General features: G+C 43.1%; 1 protein-coding gene across 1 annotated transcript in view; it reads right to left on the bottom strand.

Annotated features, from left to right (window-relative positions):
* The window catches only part of PTPN11 (protein tyrosine phosphatase non-receptor type 11), an 82,026-nt gene that overhangs the window by 13,290 nt on the left and 53,646 nt on the right, over positions 1–15,090 (bottom strand). The window contains exons 7-13 of the mRNA XM_038763843.1: positions 13,176–13,272; positions 10,595–10,674; positions 10,298–10,456; positions 5,622–5,753; positions 3,473–3,627; positions 1,876–1,943; positions 1,239–1,390 (exon numbers count right to left, since the gene is read on the bottom strand). Coding sequence (XP_038619771.1) covers positions 1,239–1,390; positions 1,876–1,943; positions 3,473–3,627; positions 5,622–5,753; positions 10,298–10,456; positions 10,595–10,674; positions 13,176–13,272 — 843 coding nt within the window. The remainder of the gene's footprint in view (positions 1–1,238; positions 1,391–1,875; positions 1,944–3,472; positions 3,628–5,621; positions 5,754–10,297; positions 10,457–10,594; positions 10,675–13,175; positions 13,273–15,090) is intronic.

Consider the following 15,090-nt stretch of genomic DNA (forward strand, 5'->3'; position numbering starts at 1 on the left):
CCTCTCTCTTTCAAGCTTTTAAGGGCTTCCAGGAGAGTGCTGAACTAGACCATCACAGTTCCAGCCACAGTGCCCTTCCTATTCGACCTCTGACTCTGCCCAAAAGAACTGGCCAGAAAAGAGAGAAATCCAACTATCCCGGATTGGTTTTCTGAACCATGTTCAAGCTCCAATCAATCAATCAATCAATTGTATTTATTGAGCGCTTACTGTGTGCAGAGCACTGTACTAAGCGCTTGGGAAGTCCAAGTTGGCAACATATAGAGACAGTCCCTACCCAACAGTGGGCTCACAGTCTAAAAGGGGGAGACAGAGAACAAAACCAAACATACTAACAAAATAAAATAGAATAGATATGTACAAGTAAAATAGAGTAATAAATATGTACAAACATATATACATATATACGCTCCACTCAAGTCACCTTGAAATCTAGAGAAGCAGCATGGTGTAGTTAGCTTTTGGCCTGGGAGCCAAAAGGTCAGGGGTTCTAATCCGGCTCTGCCACTTGTCTGTTGTCTGACCTGTTGCCAATTATGTTGCCAATGTGTACTTCCCAAGCGCTTAGTACAGTGCTCTGCACATAGTAAGCGCTCAATAAATACCATTGATGAGGATGATGACCTTGGGCAAGTCACACGGATTAGTGGCCAGAGCCCGGGCTTGAGAGTCAGAGGACATGGGTTCTAATCCCAGCTCCACCGCTTGTCTGCTGTGTGAACTTGAGCAAGTTGCTTCCCTTCTCTGTGCCTCAGTTCCCTCATCTGTCAAATGGGGATTAAGACTGTGAGCCTTGTATCTACCCCAGGGCTTAGAACAGTGCTTGGCACATAGTAAGTGTTTAACAAATACCATAATTATTATTCTGTCTCCCCCTTCTAGACTGTGAGCCCACTGTTGGGTAGGGACTGTCTCTATCTATTGCCAACTTGTACTTCCCAAGCGCTTAGTACAGTGCTCTGCACAGAGTAAGCGCTCAATAAATATGATTGATTGATTATTATTATTATTACTATTTCTCTGGGTCTCAGTTCCCTCATCTGCAAAATAGGGATTGAGACGGGGAGCCCCACATGGGACAGGGATTTTGTCCAATCCAACTTGCTTGTATCCACCCCAGTGCTTAGTTCAGTGCCTGGCACATGGTAAGCGCTTAACAAATACCATTATTATTATTATTAAATCCATCAACAAAATGTGGGTGGCAAACTGCTGTGGACTAATGTAAATGGCACTACCTGTTCCTCTTCAATTCTGCGCTGTAGTGTTTCAATGTAGTGCTGCACGGCCATGTATATGAATCGGTACTGTGCTTCTGTTTGGACCATTCCTGACCTCTGAGATCTCACCATCTGGATGGTCTTGGGAACATCGATGTCACAGTCCACCCCTGAAGAGACAACATGAAACAACATCACCGGCGACTGTCCTAGCCTGGCCATATGGCACATGGGACACTGGAACTTGAGACTTGTTTGGCTTCCTCCCACCAGGCGGTGGGAAGGTCTACAGTTGTAGCCACAAGCCACCTGTTGATGTTAAAGATGCCCAGGGCTCAATCATCCCAGCAGGCTTCAAGTGGGGTCAGGGACTCACTCCAACCCTATCCCGGAATTCGAACCTGGGGAGCCACTGGGAAACTGAGGCCTGAGGCCCCTTCTGTCTTGACCCCATCGCACCAGTTTGAAATGTGATCTGCGCCTTCTGCCAGACTTGTCCTAATCTGGGTAGTTCGTCACCTCGGATTTCTTTTTGAAAGCTCCCAGAATTTACAGCACTCAAACTGTTTACCCCACTAGCGCACTCATCTGTTTTGTCCTTCCCATCATCTGAAAGAAGGAATTTTGGTACTTTGGTACTCCACGGGGAACCTACCTTTCTCTCTGATGATGTCGATAAGGATATCAATCACGATGAATGTTCCTGTCCGGCCGATTCCAGCACTGCGGGAAGAAGAGAATGGGGAGAAGAGGACACAAAGCTGTTGCCTCCCTTCTAATTTGAGAACAGCTACTTGCATGGTTTTGTGTTTAATAGACCGTATTAACAATTACACCATAGCTAAGCCTTAAGGTCTTATTTTTCTCAACATAGCTTCCCTGTTCAACTGTGCAAACACATAACGGTAATCGTCTCGCGTATCCATCTGCTTTCCCAGATCCAGTGCGACCACGGAGATCTCAAATCTTTCCTCTAGAACAATCTCGATCTGAGCCTCGATACGGCTCAAAATCATGGGCATCAACAGCTTTATCTACGTCAGGGAGGAATACAAGGTCACCCTTAATTTCAAAGCACTAGGCGACAGGGGAGGTCCAGATTGATTCATGCAGTCAGAGGAGAAAAATATTTCTCCCCATCTAGGAAGGGAACAGATCACAAAAGAGGAGCAATTCCCCAAATCCAACCCTGGAAAAGAAACATCAAGAAATAAGAAAAAGTAGTACTATTTACAAAATGCAATGGTTTGACCTTCAAGGTAGAATTTTTTTCGGTTGTTGCTGCTTTGGTGTGTTTTTTGTTAGAAGAGCATACTGTGCTCTGGATGCAGAGTCAAAACTTTGACTGGGATATCAATCAATCAGTGGTATTCACTGAGCACTTACAGTGTGAAGAGCACTGTACTAAGCGCTTGGGAAAGTACAGAGTTGGTAGACACGTTCTCTCCCCTCTATGAGCTTACAATCTAGAGAGGGAGACAGGCATTAAAAGAAATAAACTATAGATATGTACATAAGTGCTGTGGGGCTGAAGGAGGGGTGAATACTTTTTTTTACATATTTACTATTCTATTTATTTTGTTAATGATGTGCATATAGTTATAATTCTATTTATTCTGACGGTTTTGACACCTGTCTACATGTTTTGTTGTCTGTCTCCCCCTTCTAGACTGTGAGTCCATTGTTGCGTAGGGACCGTCTCTATATGTTGCCAACTTGTACTTCCCAAGCGCTTAGTACAGTGCTCTGCACACAGTAAGTGCTCAAAAAATACGACTGAATGAATGAATGGAGGGTGAAAATCCAACATCAGGAACTTCTGGCAGGCAGCAAAGGGCACAAACACGGGGAAGGAAGCACACACTGCAGTTGCTGCTTAGTATAGTGTCTGGCACATAGTAAGCCCTTAAATACCATCATTACTATTATTATTATTGGCAGCTTTACCCTCGTGCTTAATGCAGGGAGAGTGAAGCACTACTTCCCATCTAAAAGAAGGAATTCTGCGTCAGGATCCACGCCCCAAGCAAAAAATACAACGGTAAGCCACCCTGCGGCTGTAAAAACCTCCTCTGCCAATAGACATAAGCAGTTTTTGCAGATTTCAAAAAGCAGCAAACCTTCTTCCAAAACTAAACGGCCACCACTTCACAATTTCAAGACGTGCACTTGAAGACCTGGACAAGTCCATCCTCTCTGAGGACATTTCCCGGTTAGAGCTCCACGAAGCCCCAAGTCGTCAGTTAGATTACCTGCAATGTACCACCACAGGCCCGGCATCGGTGATGTTCTCTTGCTTGTGGTGGACCTCCTCTAAAAAGTCCAGAACACCACCGGGATCACTAGGGACTCCATGATCGGGCCAGGTTCTAAAATGATATTGCCAAACTGTCCTTTCTGTGTTCCCCTGAAGTAAAGCCAAGAACAAACAGCAAAGAATTAAATAAAGTACTCCCGGCAAAAAGCCTAAGCCAGAACCGTTAGGCAATGTCAAGTAAACCGATGAAACTAGGACTGGATTCCCTTCCCTTCGAGTTTCAGAGTGAACTCTATCATGGACAGAAGACTCAGTTTTGGGACCCGTGTGAACAGACATAGTGAGTAAGGAAGACCCAATCTGCATGCCCTGAAGGGCAACCAAGTATTCCAATACTATTCCTTCTCCTGCAGTTCAATACACTGGAGAGACTATGGGAATATACAGTCGGCGCTGCCAGAAAGGGAAATTTAACTACATTTTGCAAAGAAGTGACATCGTGAAATTAGACAGGGTTGTTCTGACAATGCAAATTTGTCTGGTATATAACGTGTTGCAGTATCAGAACAGTCTGGCGCGTTTTAATAGGACTGGGCAGGGTATGAGTACAATTTCTCCTAATGATATTTTTCAGAACACAACCCTTGTTGATGGTATCCAATTCTTCAGATATTAAAGTGCTCTGCACACAGTAAGCGCTCTATAAATCCCACTGATTGACTAAAACATGAGAAGAGGCAATAACCTCCTCAAATATCTGTCTCTGTCTCCATTTATAATATGCTCTGAACCAGTAATTTTCAAAGAAAATTTTGCTCTGGCCAGCCTAAGCTTTACTCTCTGCACTTTTCTAAAATGAATGATAAATAGCTAGCAGAAACAGTATTTCAAACAATCAGTGGCATGAGTATGCAATGCAATGGTATGTGCAGAACACCGTACTAAGCACCTTTGAGAGTATAACAGAGTAAGCAAACACAATCCCTGCCCATAAGGAGTTTTCAGACTTAAAGAGGAGACCAAAGGGGGAGAGACAAGAAAATAAATTACAGATGAATAAAAAAATGAAGTAAACTATTGTATTTAATTAAGTGCTATGTGCCAGGCACTGTACTAAATGTTGGAGTGGACACAAGCAAATTGGGTTGGCCATAGTCCCTGTGCCATGTGGGATTCACAGGCTCAATCCCCATTTTACAGATGAGGTAACCGAGGTGCAGAGAAGTGAAGTGACTAGCCCAAGGTCACACAGCAGACAAGTGGTCGAGTCGGGATTAGAACCCATGACTGTATGGTTTCCAGGCCCGGGCTCTATCCACCATGCCATGCCAGTGCTGTCGGGGTGGGCTGAAAAAATCAAAGTATTTAAGGGGCACAGACATCAGTGCAAGGGCTAGGCAGAAAGGAGAACAAATGGGAAAGTAAAGGCTTACTCATGAAAGGCCTCTTGGAGTAGATATGATTTTTATAAGACTCTGAAGGTGGAAAGCGTAGTGATCTGTTGGATATGAACGGGGAGGGATTTTCAGGGCAGAGGGAGGACATGAGCAAGGGATTGGCGGTGAGAAAGATGAGCTCGAGGTACTGTGAGGTGGCTGTAATTACAGGAGCAGGGTGGTTGGGTTGGCTTATAGTAGGAGATTGGTAAGGTGAGGTAGGAGGAGAGCTGACTGAGTGGCTTAAATGGTAAGGAATTCCTGTTTGATGCAGAGATGGATGGGCAACCAGTGGAGGTTTTTGAGGACTGAGGAGATGTGGACTGAGTGTAATCCAGACTTGAGTGGGAAGAGACAAGAGGCAGGAAGGTGGGTGAGGAGACTGAGGCAGTAATCACGATGAGTACTTAGATCAGAGTGCTGGCAGTTTGGATGGCGAGGAAGAGGTAGGTTCTACAGATGTCATAAAGTAGAACCGACAGGGTCTGGTGATGGACCGAATATGCTGGATTGACAGAGAGATGAGTGGAGGAAAATACCAACTTTATGGGCTTGTGTGTCAGGGAGGTTGGTGGTGGAGCCTAGGGTGACGGGAGAGTCAGGGGGAGGAAAGGGTGTGGGTGGGAAAATGAGGAACTCTGCATCAGGTATAAAGTTCAGGATGAATTTAAATAGCAGCCAAATTATAAAACGTGACAAAGTACTTACTTGTCCAACCTTTGAGAGTTTAAGCTCTCGTAAGGTGTAGTCATGAGCTGCGCTCTCTTTGACGTTCCTGACTCGCATGACTCCGTATTCCTTTAATGCGTACTCGTCCGGCCAGTATTTGACGCATTTACTCTGGAAAGGCCCCCAGAGAAAGCAGTTAGTCCTGCTGTGCTCCAGAACAGCATCCTGACCATTTCTCTGACCAGTGACCGCCGAGCAGAGCCTGATCCGGTCACTGGAGTCTTAGAAATAACATTTTTACGACAGAAAGAAGAAAGGGAGGGGGGCCAAAAGAAGACAGCCTCCTGAGAAATTTGAGAAGAGCAAAGTAAGGAGGGAAGCCAGCTTTCTGGAATTTTCTGTAGGCATTTCTGCTGCCAAACCATCTCGAGTCTCCTTAAGTGTGAAAGACAAAGGGAAGCCCCGCTGACAGATGAGTAGAAGCCTAATGAAATGCAATATCCATTTACCCATATTTTCAAATCAATCATGTCTACTGAGCACTTCCTGTGTGCAGAACACTCTAATAAGCACTGGGAGAGTACAATATAACATGTTCCCTGCCCACAAGGAGCTTACAGACTAGAGCTAATGATAGAATAAATATTATATGTACTACAACACAAACTGGTTTGTTATAACCGAATCAGCAAAATCTAAGTTTCGAGGCCAAACCCAACTCAAATGAACCTATCTACCGACCATTCTGTTGAGAAACAGGATCCCCGAACCTGTACATATTTAGTACTCTATTTATTTATTTATTTATTTTACTTGTACATATCTATTCTATTTATTTTATTTTGTTAGTATGTTTGGTTTTTTTTTTTTTTTTTTTTATCTGTCTCCCCCTTTTAGACTGTGAGCCCAATGTTGGGTAGGGACTGTCTCTATATGTTGCCAATTTGTACTTCCCAAGCGCTTAGTACAGTGCTCTGCACGTAGTAAGCGCTCAATAAATATGATTGATTGATTGATTGACAATTTATTTCAATCCTTTGTCATTGCACTAGCAATTCATGCACAAAACTGCCTCTCTTGCCTCATCTATATGTGCTTTAACTCCAACAAAGCACATGACATAACAGGCCTGGAGTCTGAAGGATCTGGGTCCTAATCCTGGCTCCGACACTTGTCTGCTCTGTGACCTTGGGAAAGTCACTTCTCTGTGCCTCAGTTCCCTCATCTGTAAAATGGGGATTAAGACTATGAGTCCCGTGTGGGACAGGGACTGTGTCCAATCTAATTAACTGATATCTGCCCCAATGCTTAGAACAGTGCCTGGCACATAGTAAGCGCTTAAATACCAAAATAAAACAAACAACAACAATAAAAAAAACCACAAGAGGTTAACAGAGAAACGTACTGTACTTTAAGACTTCCCGGGAAACCATAGCTGACTCTTTTCATCTACTGAGCCTGTTGCTAAAGTACAACCTATCAACAGAGGCCCACAGATGCCCAGTTCCCAAAATCTGCTGGCATCAGATGTGGGAAGATTGGAAAAGACACCACCAGAAGAAAGTTTCCTGCCATCAGTATGAAAAGGTATGTTAACTGGAGAATACGCATTTAGTAAACTGTTCTGGAATCAATTTGCACTGGTGGGGAGGGAAACAGGGAAGAAATAGGGGCTTGTTTTTCACTCCCCCCGCATCCCCTGCAATCCCCTCCAAGCACAAACTACAGTAAGAGGTCTATCTTGCAGCTTTATTGAGCTATAGCAGTCTGCAGTTATACAATTTTGGGAATAGGAGAGCAGCGTCTCGTATAAACACTAGAAATCACCCACAGCAGGTTAATAGTTCTTCCACACCTTCATTTCTCAGTTTGGTTTATTTATATCTCTTATATTCTGAATTTCATTTTCCCTCCGGCACATTTCACCGCCAAACGTATTCTCGGTACAATTTCAATGCCCCTCGCATATGCTTAACTGGCAGTCAGGATTTTATCCGCTGCAGTCGTCAGCCAATCATTTCTTAGAGTTACTTCTGGTCACGCCAGAGGTGACACAACTACAAACAAGGTGAAAAACTACAACTCTCACACCGAAATATGCTCCAGCAGATTTTCAGAGGTTAATATGAGCCTTGGCAAATAATCTCAAATTTCATCGGCTTCACTGCTATTCCATGAGAGAAAAGGCAAGATTTTGCTCTTCTTCCAATTCAACATGGTCGGAGCATGGTTCTTTTTAAAACACACTACAGCTGGACATAACACACTACACACTACAACTGGAGTCAGAGGTCATGGGTTCGGATCTCGGCTCCGCCACTTAGCTGTGTGATTTTGGGCAAGTCACAACTTCTCTGTGCCTCAGTTACCTCATCTGTAAAATGGGGACTAAGACTGTGAGCCCCACGTGGGACAATCTGATAACCTTGTATCTATCAGAGCGCTTAGAACAGTGCTTTGCACATAGTAAGCACTTACCAAATATCATCATTATTATTAACTATACAGAGAGACTGGAAAGATGCCTGAGATACTTTAATCATGCCTGCCAACTCAACTGATAAAAAATGATAATTTAGCTTTTCACTGACCCTGTCAAAAAGCTTTATTTAATTGTTGACCAAGTCAATTGTCATTCCACCCTCCGCCCCCCACAAAAAAACACAAAACATTAGTGCAATGGGTGGGATCAACATGAGAGTTTGGTTTGAGCTAGGAATAAGTGTTCGGTTTGGTTTATTCTTGGCACGTCGATGATTCAGCACACGATTACTCAGGTTAATACTTACTATTATTATTATTATTATTACTATTGTTACTGTTATGGTATTTCTTAAGCACTTACTGTATGCCAAGCACTGCTGTAAGCACTGGGATAGACAAAGGTTATCAGTTTGGAACCCATTCCCTAACCCACATGGAGCTCACAGTCTAGGTGGGAGGGATAATCCCCGTTTTACAGGTGAAGAAACTGAGGTACAGAAGTGAAGTGATTTGCCCAAGTTCACACAGCAGACAAGTGGTGGAGTCAGGATTAGAAGCCAGGTCCCTCCAACACCCGGGCCGCGCTGCTTCTTAATTATTTATTAGTTGATTTAATGTCCAGAAGTAGCTACTTTGTCCCTAACAGCGGTAACCCGGAGAGTGAGAGGGGACAGAAAAGAGAAATGGCCCAGTAATAGTGTATTAAACAAGAGGTCCCCACCCGCTTTCCTCCAATGGAGCTATAATGCTCTTCTTGCACCTAGGTGCCTTCAAGAGGGAAAGCCAATTGGTGCTTTTGGAAGATTATGTCCTTGCTAGAATTGATCCCTAGAGCTTGTAGGCTGCTGTAATTGGTCATGGGTTCAAATCCCGGCTGCGCCAATTGTCAGCTGTGTGACTTTGGGCAAGTCACTTAACTTCTCTGTGCCTCAGTTACCTCATCTGTAAAATGGGGATTAAGACTGTGAGCCCCAAGTGGGACAACCGGATCATCTTGTATCCTCCCCAGCGCTTAGAACAGTGCTTTGCACATAGTAAGCGCTTAACAAATGCCATCATCATTATTATTATTATTATTATTTCCCAATATTCTCCCCTTCGACCAAACAGAAGCCTGGCTAGAGGAAAAGAACGTGGAACAGGAGACGTGGGAGTTAGTCAGCTTTCTCCCATTTTCCCTTCCAAATCGTGGGCCTGAAAGGGGTCACCTGTCTGCACGCTGCAAGCTTTGCTCTCAGATCACTGTATTCTTAAATATTAGTTTAATTCATTCATTCATTCAATTGTATTTATTGAGCACTTATTGTCTGCAGAACACTGTACTAAGCGCTTAACGATGCTGCCTAACGCTTTCAGCAGAAAGCTAAATATACCCTAGTTGCAGAACTCTTGTGCAGCAAGCTCGCCGTGGGCAGGGAATGTGTCTGCCAGCTCTGTTGTATTACACTCTCCCCAAGCGCTTAGTATAGTGCTCTACACATAGTAAGCGCTCAATAAATACCATTGATTGATTGGTTAACCTAGAAATGGCATTCTTATCCCCCTCTAGGTTGTAAGCTCCTTGAAGGCAGGAGCATATCTTCCCACTCTGTTAGAGTGTACTCTCTCAAGCACACAGTACAGTGCTCGACACACAGTTAATGCCCAAAAAATATGATTGATTATGGCAAGTGAGTTACCTGGCAGTCATTTTGATAAAACAGCAACCATAAAATTATACTGATTCAAAGATGTCAGCGGTATGATTTAGCATTTACTTAACCTTAAACGCATTCTTTGCTGTATAATCCCATCTATATCTGTGCCAGTCTCAGATACTACTTAATTTCATTAGCCATCAAAATATAGCATCACTAATTAGCCTGAAATTGAATGTGCCAAGTACAGATTTGACTGCAGTCAAGGATTAGGCTTTTGTTCTAACCTAGGAAAGGGTTTTTAAAATATTATTACTACTGCAAATTCAAAATTAAATTATCAAAGCCATGTAAAAAGTCCTGAAGTTTGAGGTTCACACAACAGAGCACTGAGAGATCTTTTACTAAATGATACCCTAGCTGTTTGACAAAGTTAAAACGCACTCCAAAAAAATCTGTTCCCGTTTCCTCTTAAGGATCAGGTTTAATCACTTTGAACTCATTATATAAGATACTTTCTTCTGTTCCACCAACGTTTCCTAGTAAAGAGATAGACAGCTGGGAATAGAAAGAGGAGAAGCATATATATCTTACCTTCCCTCTTTCAACTTCTTTTGTTGTCATGACAATAACTCGAGAATTCTCCTGGAACACCATTCTCCAAAAATCATTCACCGTGTACTGAAGACAACCCTGTGTCGCAATATAACTCTTTTTGGGTTTTGTGTTGTTGCACTTGGTTTCGAATTCAGGCTAAAAATCAAAACAACTATGGTTAGAACAATAACAGTCCTCTTAGAAGTACTTCTTCAGAATGCAATAGTGGACTAAAAATAAGACAGCAGGAAAAAGGCCTACAACCGAGAAGATTTGGATACACGCAAAACTTACCATTATAATATTTGCATTAATATAATCTGACACCGGCTCATTGGGATCACCATCATGTAAGACGACTCTGGTATGATCAACTAAAAAAAAAAAATTATTTTTATTCATTCATTCAATCGTATTTGTTGAGCGCTTCCTGTGTGCAGAGCACTGTACTAAGCGCTTGGGAAGTACAAGTCGGCAACATATAGAGACGGTCCCTACCCGACAACGGGCTCACAGTCTAGAAGAAGGAGACAGACAACAAAACAAAACATGTAGACAGTTGTCAAAACCATCAGAATAAATAGAATTATAGCTATATGCACATCATAACTTACGTGCACACTATATTATATATAGTATATGCATATACATATAAACATATACACATGATTATATGCACATCATATTACTTATATGCACATTATTACTTATATGATCATCACATCATTTTTACTGACATAGAAAATGTGTCAAATGCCCAAATCATCACTATCATCAATGGTATGTGTATAAGAGAACTGAGCTACGTAGTTTGGGGAAGACTCCAAAAGCAAAGAACCCAAAAGGACCTGGGTTCTAAGCCAGGCTCCACCACATGTCAGCTGTGTGACCCTGAGCCACTCACTTAACTTCTCGGTGCCTCAGTTACCTCACCTGTAAAATGGGGTTAAGACTGTGAGCTCCATGTGGGACATGGACTGTGTCCAATCTGATTAGCTCGTATCTGATCTTAGTAAAGTAAAACATAAGCGCTTAACAGATACCATTAAAAAAAAAAAGTAAAGGACATTGCTCCTGCCCTTCAGGGGCTTATAATAAATAACCACTAGCCCTGAAGATACTATTATTTTATGAACAATAAATGACTAGTGAATAAAAACAGCCTATTCACAAATTGAAGATACAAGCTAAAAGGCTGTGTTCCACTGCCAACTAAATGCAGTTCATACTTGGATTCAGTACAAACTCCTTTCCCTACACTTTATATTTTTCAGTAATCCTTATGATTCTTAGAATCTTTATTGCCCTTAGGATCCTTAGCAGATTGTACTTGCTGGCCTGTTCTTTTCCCAATTCCACATTTCTACAGGAATTATTCAAGACAAGACCCACTTTTTACTGGTACTGAAGTTGGGCTCCCACCCACATTTTACTTTGCCCTGGAAGAGTTCCCTTCACCTTCGCCCATTTATTACGTAAGTGTTATTGGATACCTCCTCCAGGGAAGGGCTAATAACTGAGTCACAAAAAGAAGCAACTAGTTAAGATCATTCAGCACGTTCAGGGCAAGGCTAAACTATCAAAAAAATAAAATAAAGTCAATCACTGTTATTTATTGAGTACTTACTGTGTGCAGAGCACTGTACTAAGTGCTTGGGAGAGTACAATATAACAGAGTTGGTAGACTCATTCCCTGCCCTGAGGGTTTTGTCCTTTGCTCAGTTATACCTCACCTCTGACCTTTCTTCAGATTTTGACTCTCCAGGATCAAATTTTTTTTAAATAAATGGATACAAGTTTTCATGAATACTGGTGTGAACACCATACACAGTCTATGTGTATTTTTTTATAAGTTTATACCCTCAATTTCAAATAATGCACTCTGTTAGGTAAATATATATTGCAAAGTTACCACTCTCCAACTGACAAGAGACATGTGCCCTGGGGGTCCTCTTCAGCAGGCCGTATTTTCTGCCGTAAATTACGAGTTCTTAAAAGCTTAACACGTGCTAAGCACTGGGGTAGATATAAGGTTATCAGGTCAGTCTCCACTAGATCCTAAGCTTCTCAACTAATTGTAAACTCCTTTGTGAGCAGGGATCGTTTCTACCAACTCCACTGTACTCTCCCAAGCATGTTTTACCATGCTGTGTACACAAAAAGTGCTCCCAAAATACCAGACAGATTGATATGGGGCTCACAATCTCTCTTACCTGTTTTATAGATGAGGAAAGTGAGGTCAAGAGAGGTGAAGTGACTTGCCCAATGTCTCTCAACAGACCAGTGGCCTAGTTGACAGCAGAACCCAGGTCTCCCGACTCTTTCTGCTTGTCCACACAGCCTCCCCATATCCTCTTCCCTCCCACGACCCAGATTGTGATAGCCACAAGTCCCTCCTTGTTCACCAACAGCGATCAATTGTTTGTTTTAACGAAGGGGCTGTTATGGGAGAAACCTACCTAATTATGCAGGCACCACTGTTAACTCTAGATGTTGTGAGAATTATAATAATAATGATGGTATTTGTCAAGCGCTTACTGTGTGCCAGAATTATGAGATACAGGCGGAGATTCACTTGCCTAGGTCATGTGTTATCTCGTAAGGCAGAAGAAAAAAGGATTAAAAAGAAGGATGGGAAACTAATTAGAGACAGTGCTAGTTACTATCATGGGAACTAGATGAGTCAATGCCTGGCTTTGCCCCAAATTCAATCTATACTGATGATGCTGTTTACAATTACAGTTGACTAAGCATTCTGAGCTGCTGAGAAAGGCACTAAATCGCTAACGAGAAACTAGTGGCATCACGCGCTGGTAACAGACACAAGAAACATCAACAAGTGACATTACTAAGGAATAAAAATACCAATACTTACAGGGTAAAATGTTTTTGTATCTATTTTTGTTTTTGTTTTCTTGTCGCTGACCCTCTTTTCGGCTGTAGAGAAGCTTGCATTCCTGTTGCTGTAAAGTCTGGATGAAAACAAACAATTATTACTTACTAACGTGTTTAGCGACTTTTCAATTCTACAGCAGGCGAACGTTCAAAATTTCTTGAAGTACATGTTGGTGGTGACCAATCTACGCCGGCTCACACAGCTGGGATTGCGCATTTGCAGATGGGCATTTTTGGGTCCTTGGATTGTGAAAATGATGCTACTGATAGGGAGATGCTAAAAAGAGCAATGTGCAACAGCCATCCACTCTGTACTGTGTACCTGAAAAGAGAGTCTCCTGCAATGCTGATAACGTCTTTGTGGGTGAAGCACTTTCTAATCTACCCCTTAGTACCACAATCTTCTCAAAGCCTCTGCTAAAAGAAAACAAATCCTCTTCTCCGGCATGCCAGTCTGATCTGCTTGCCACAGTCACGTCCCCAGAATCTGCGGCTACACTAATTCATCAGAGATACTGGTATTATTATTATTATTATTATTATTATTATTATTACTATTATTAGAAACTCGGGAATCTGTGACCAAATCAATATGCCCCCATGGGAGATGTGGCAGTGAGGCTGGGCCACAACACCCTAGTGACTCCCCAACGCTTCTTCCCTTACACTTCTTTATACAGGCTCTCCCCAGTCGCCTTCACCTTTTCACCCTCCAATGCTGCACCAAAGCCCACCTATCATTTTTTATGGTCCCTTAGACAAACAGGAACTAACTTCTAGACTGTGAGCCTGTTAGGTAGGGCTGTATACGTTGCCGAATTGTACTTTCCAAGCGCTTAGTACAGTGCTCTGCACACAGTAAGTGCTCAACACATATGACTGACTGAATGAATGAATGAACTGTTCAGAGACTGAGAAGAAAAGAGACAAGTGAACTAGGACACCAAAATGGTTAAGCCCTTTAGAGAGCAATTAGTTGCATGTCTCATTCATTCGTTCATTCGATCGTATTTATTGAGCACTTATTGTGTGCAGAGCACTGGACTACGCACTTGGGAGAGTACAATATGACAATATAAGACACATCCTCTAGACTGTAAGCCCGTTTTTGGGTAGGGACCGTCTCTATAAATTGCCAACTTGTACTTCCCAAGCGCTTAGGACAGTTCTCTGCACACAGTAAGCGCTCAATAAATACCAATGAATGAATGAATTCCCTGACTTTTAAAGTCTCTCCGACTTTCCCGTCACTGTAGACGGCACTACCATCCTTCCTATCTCACAAGCCCGCAACCTTGGTGTCATCCTCAACTCCGCTCTCTCGTTCACCCCTCATATCCAATCCGTCACGAAAACCTGCCGGTCTCACCTCCACAACATCGCCAATCAATCAATCGCCAAGATCCGCCCTTTCCTCTCCATCTAAACTGCTACCTTGCTGGGTCAATCTCTTATCCTATCCCAACTGGATTACTGCCATCAGCCTCCTCTCTGATCTCCCATCCTCCTGTCTCTTCCCACTTCACCCTGCTGCCCGGATCATCTTTGTGCAGAAACGCTCTGGGCATGTTACTCCCCTCCTCAAAAATCTCCAGTGGCTGCCTGTCAACCTACCATCAAGCAAAAACTCCTCACTCTCGGCTTCAAGGCTGTCCATCCCCTCGCCCCCTCCTACCTCACCTCCCTTCTCTCCTTCTCCATCCCAGCCCGCACCCTCCGCTCCTCTGCCACCGCTCACCTCCTCACTGGGCCTCATTCTCGCCTGTCCCACCGTCGTCCCCCGGCCCACGTCCTTCCCCTGGCCTGGAATGGCCTCCCTCCACACATCCGCCAAGCTCGCTCTCTTCCTCCCTTCAAAGCCCTACTGAGAGCTCACATCCTCCAAGAGGCCTTCC

This window comes from Tachyglossus aculeatus, chromosome 21 (assembly GCF_015852505.1).
Source record: "Tachyglossus aculeatus isolate mTacAcu1 chromosome 21, mTacAcu1.pri, whole genome shotgun sequence".
Taxonomy (NCBI): Eukaryota; Metazoa; Chordata; class Mammalia; order Monotremata; family Tachyglossidae; genus Tachyglossus; species Tachyglossus aculeatus.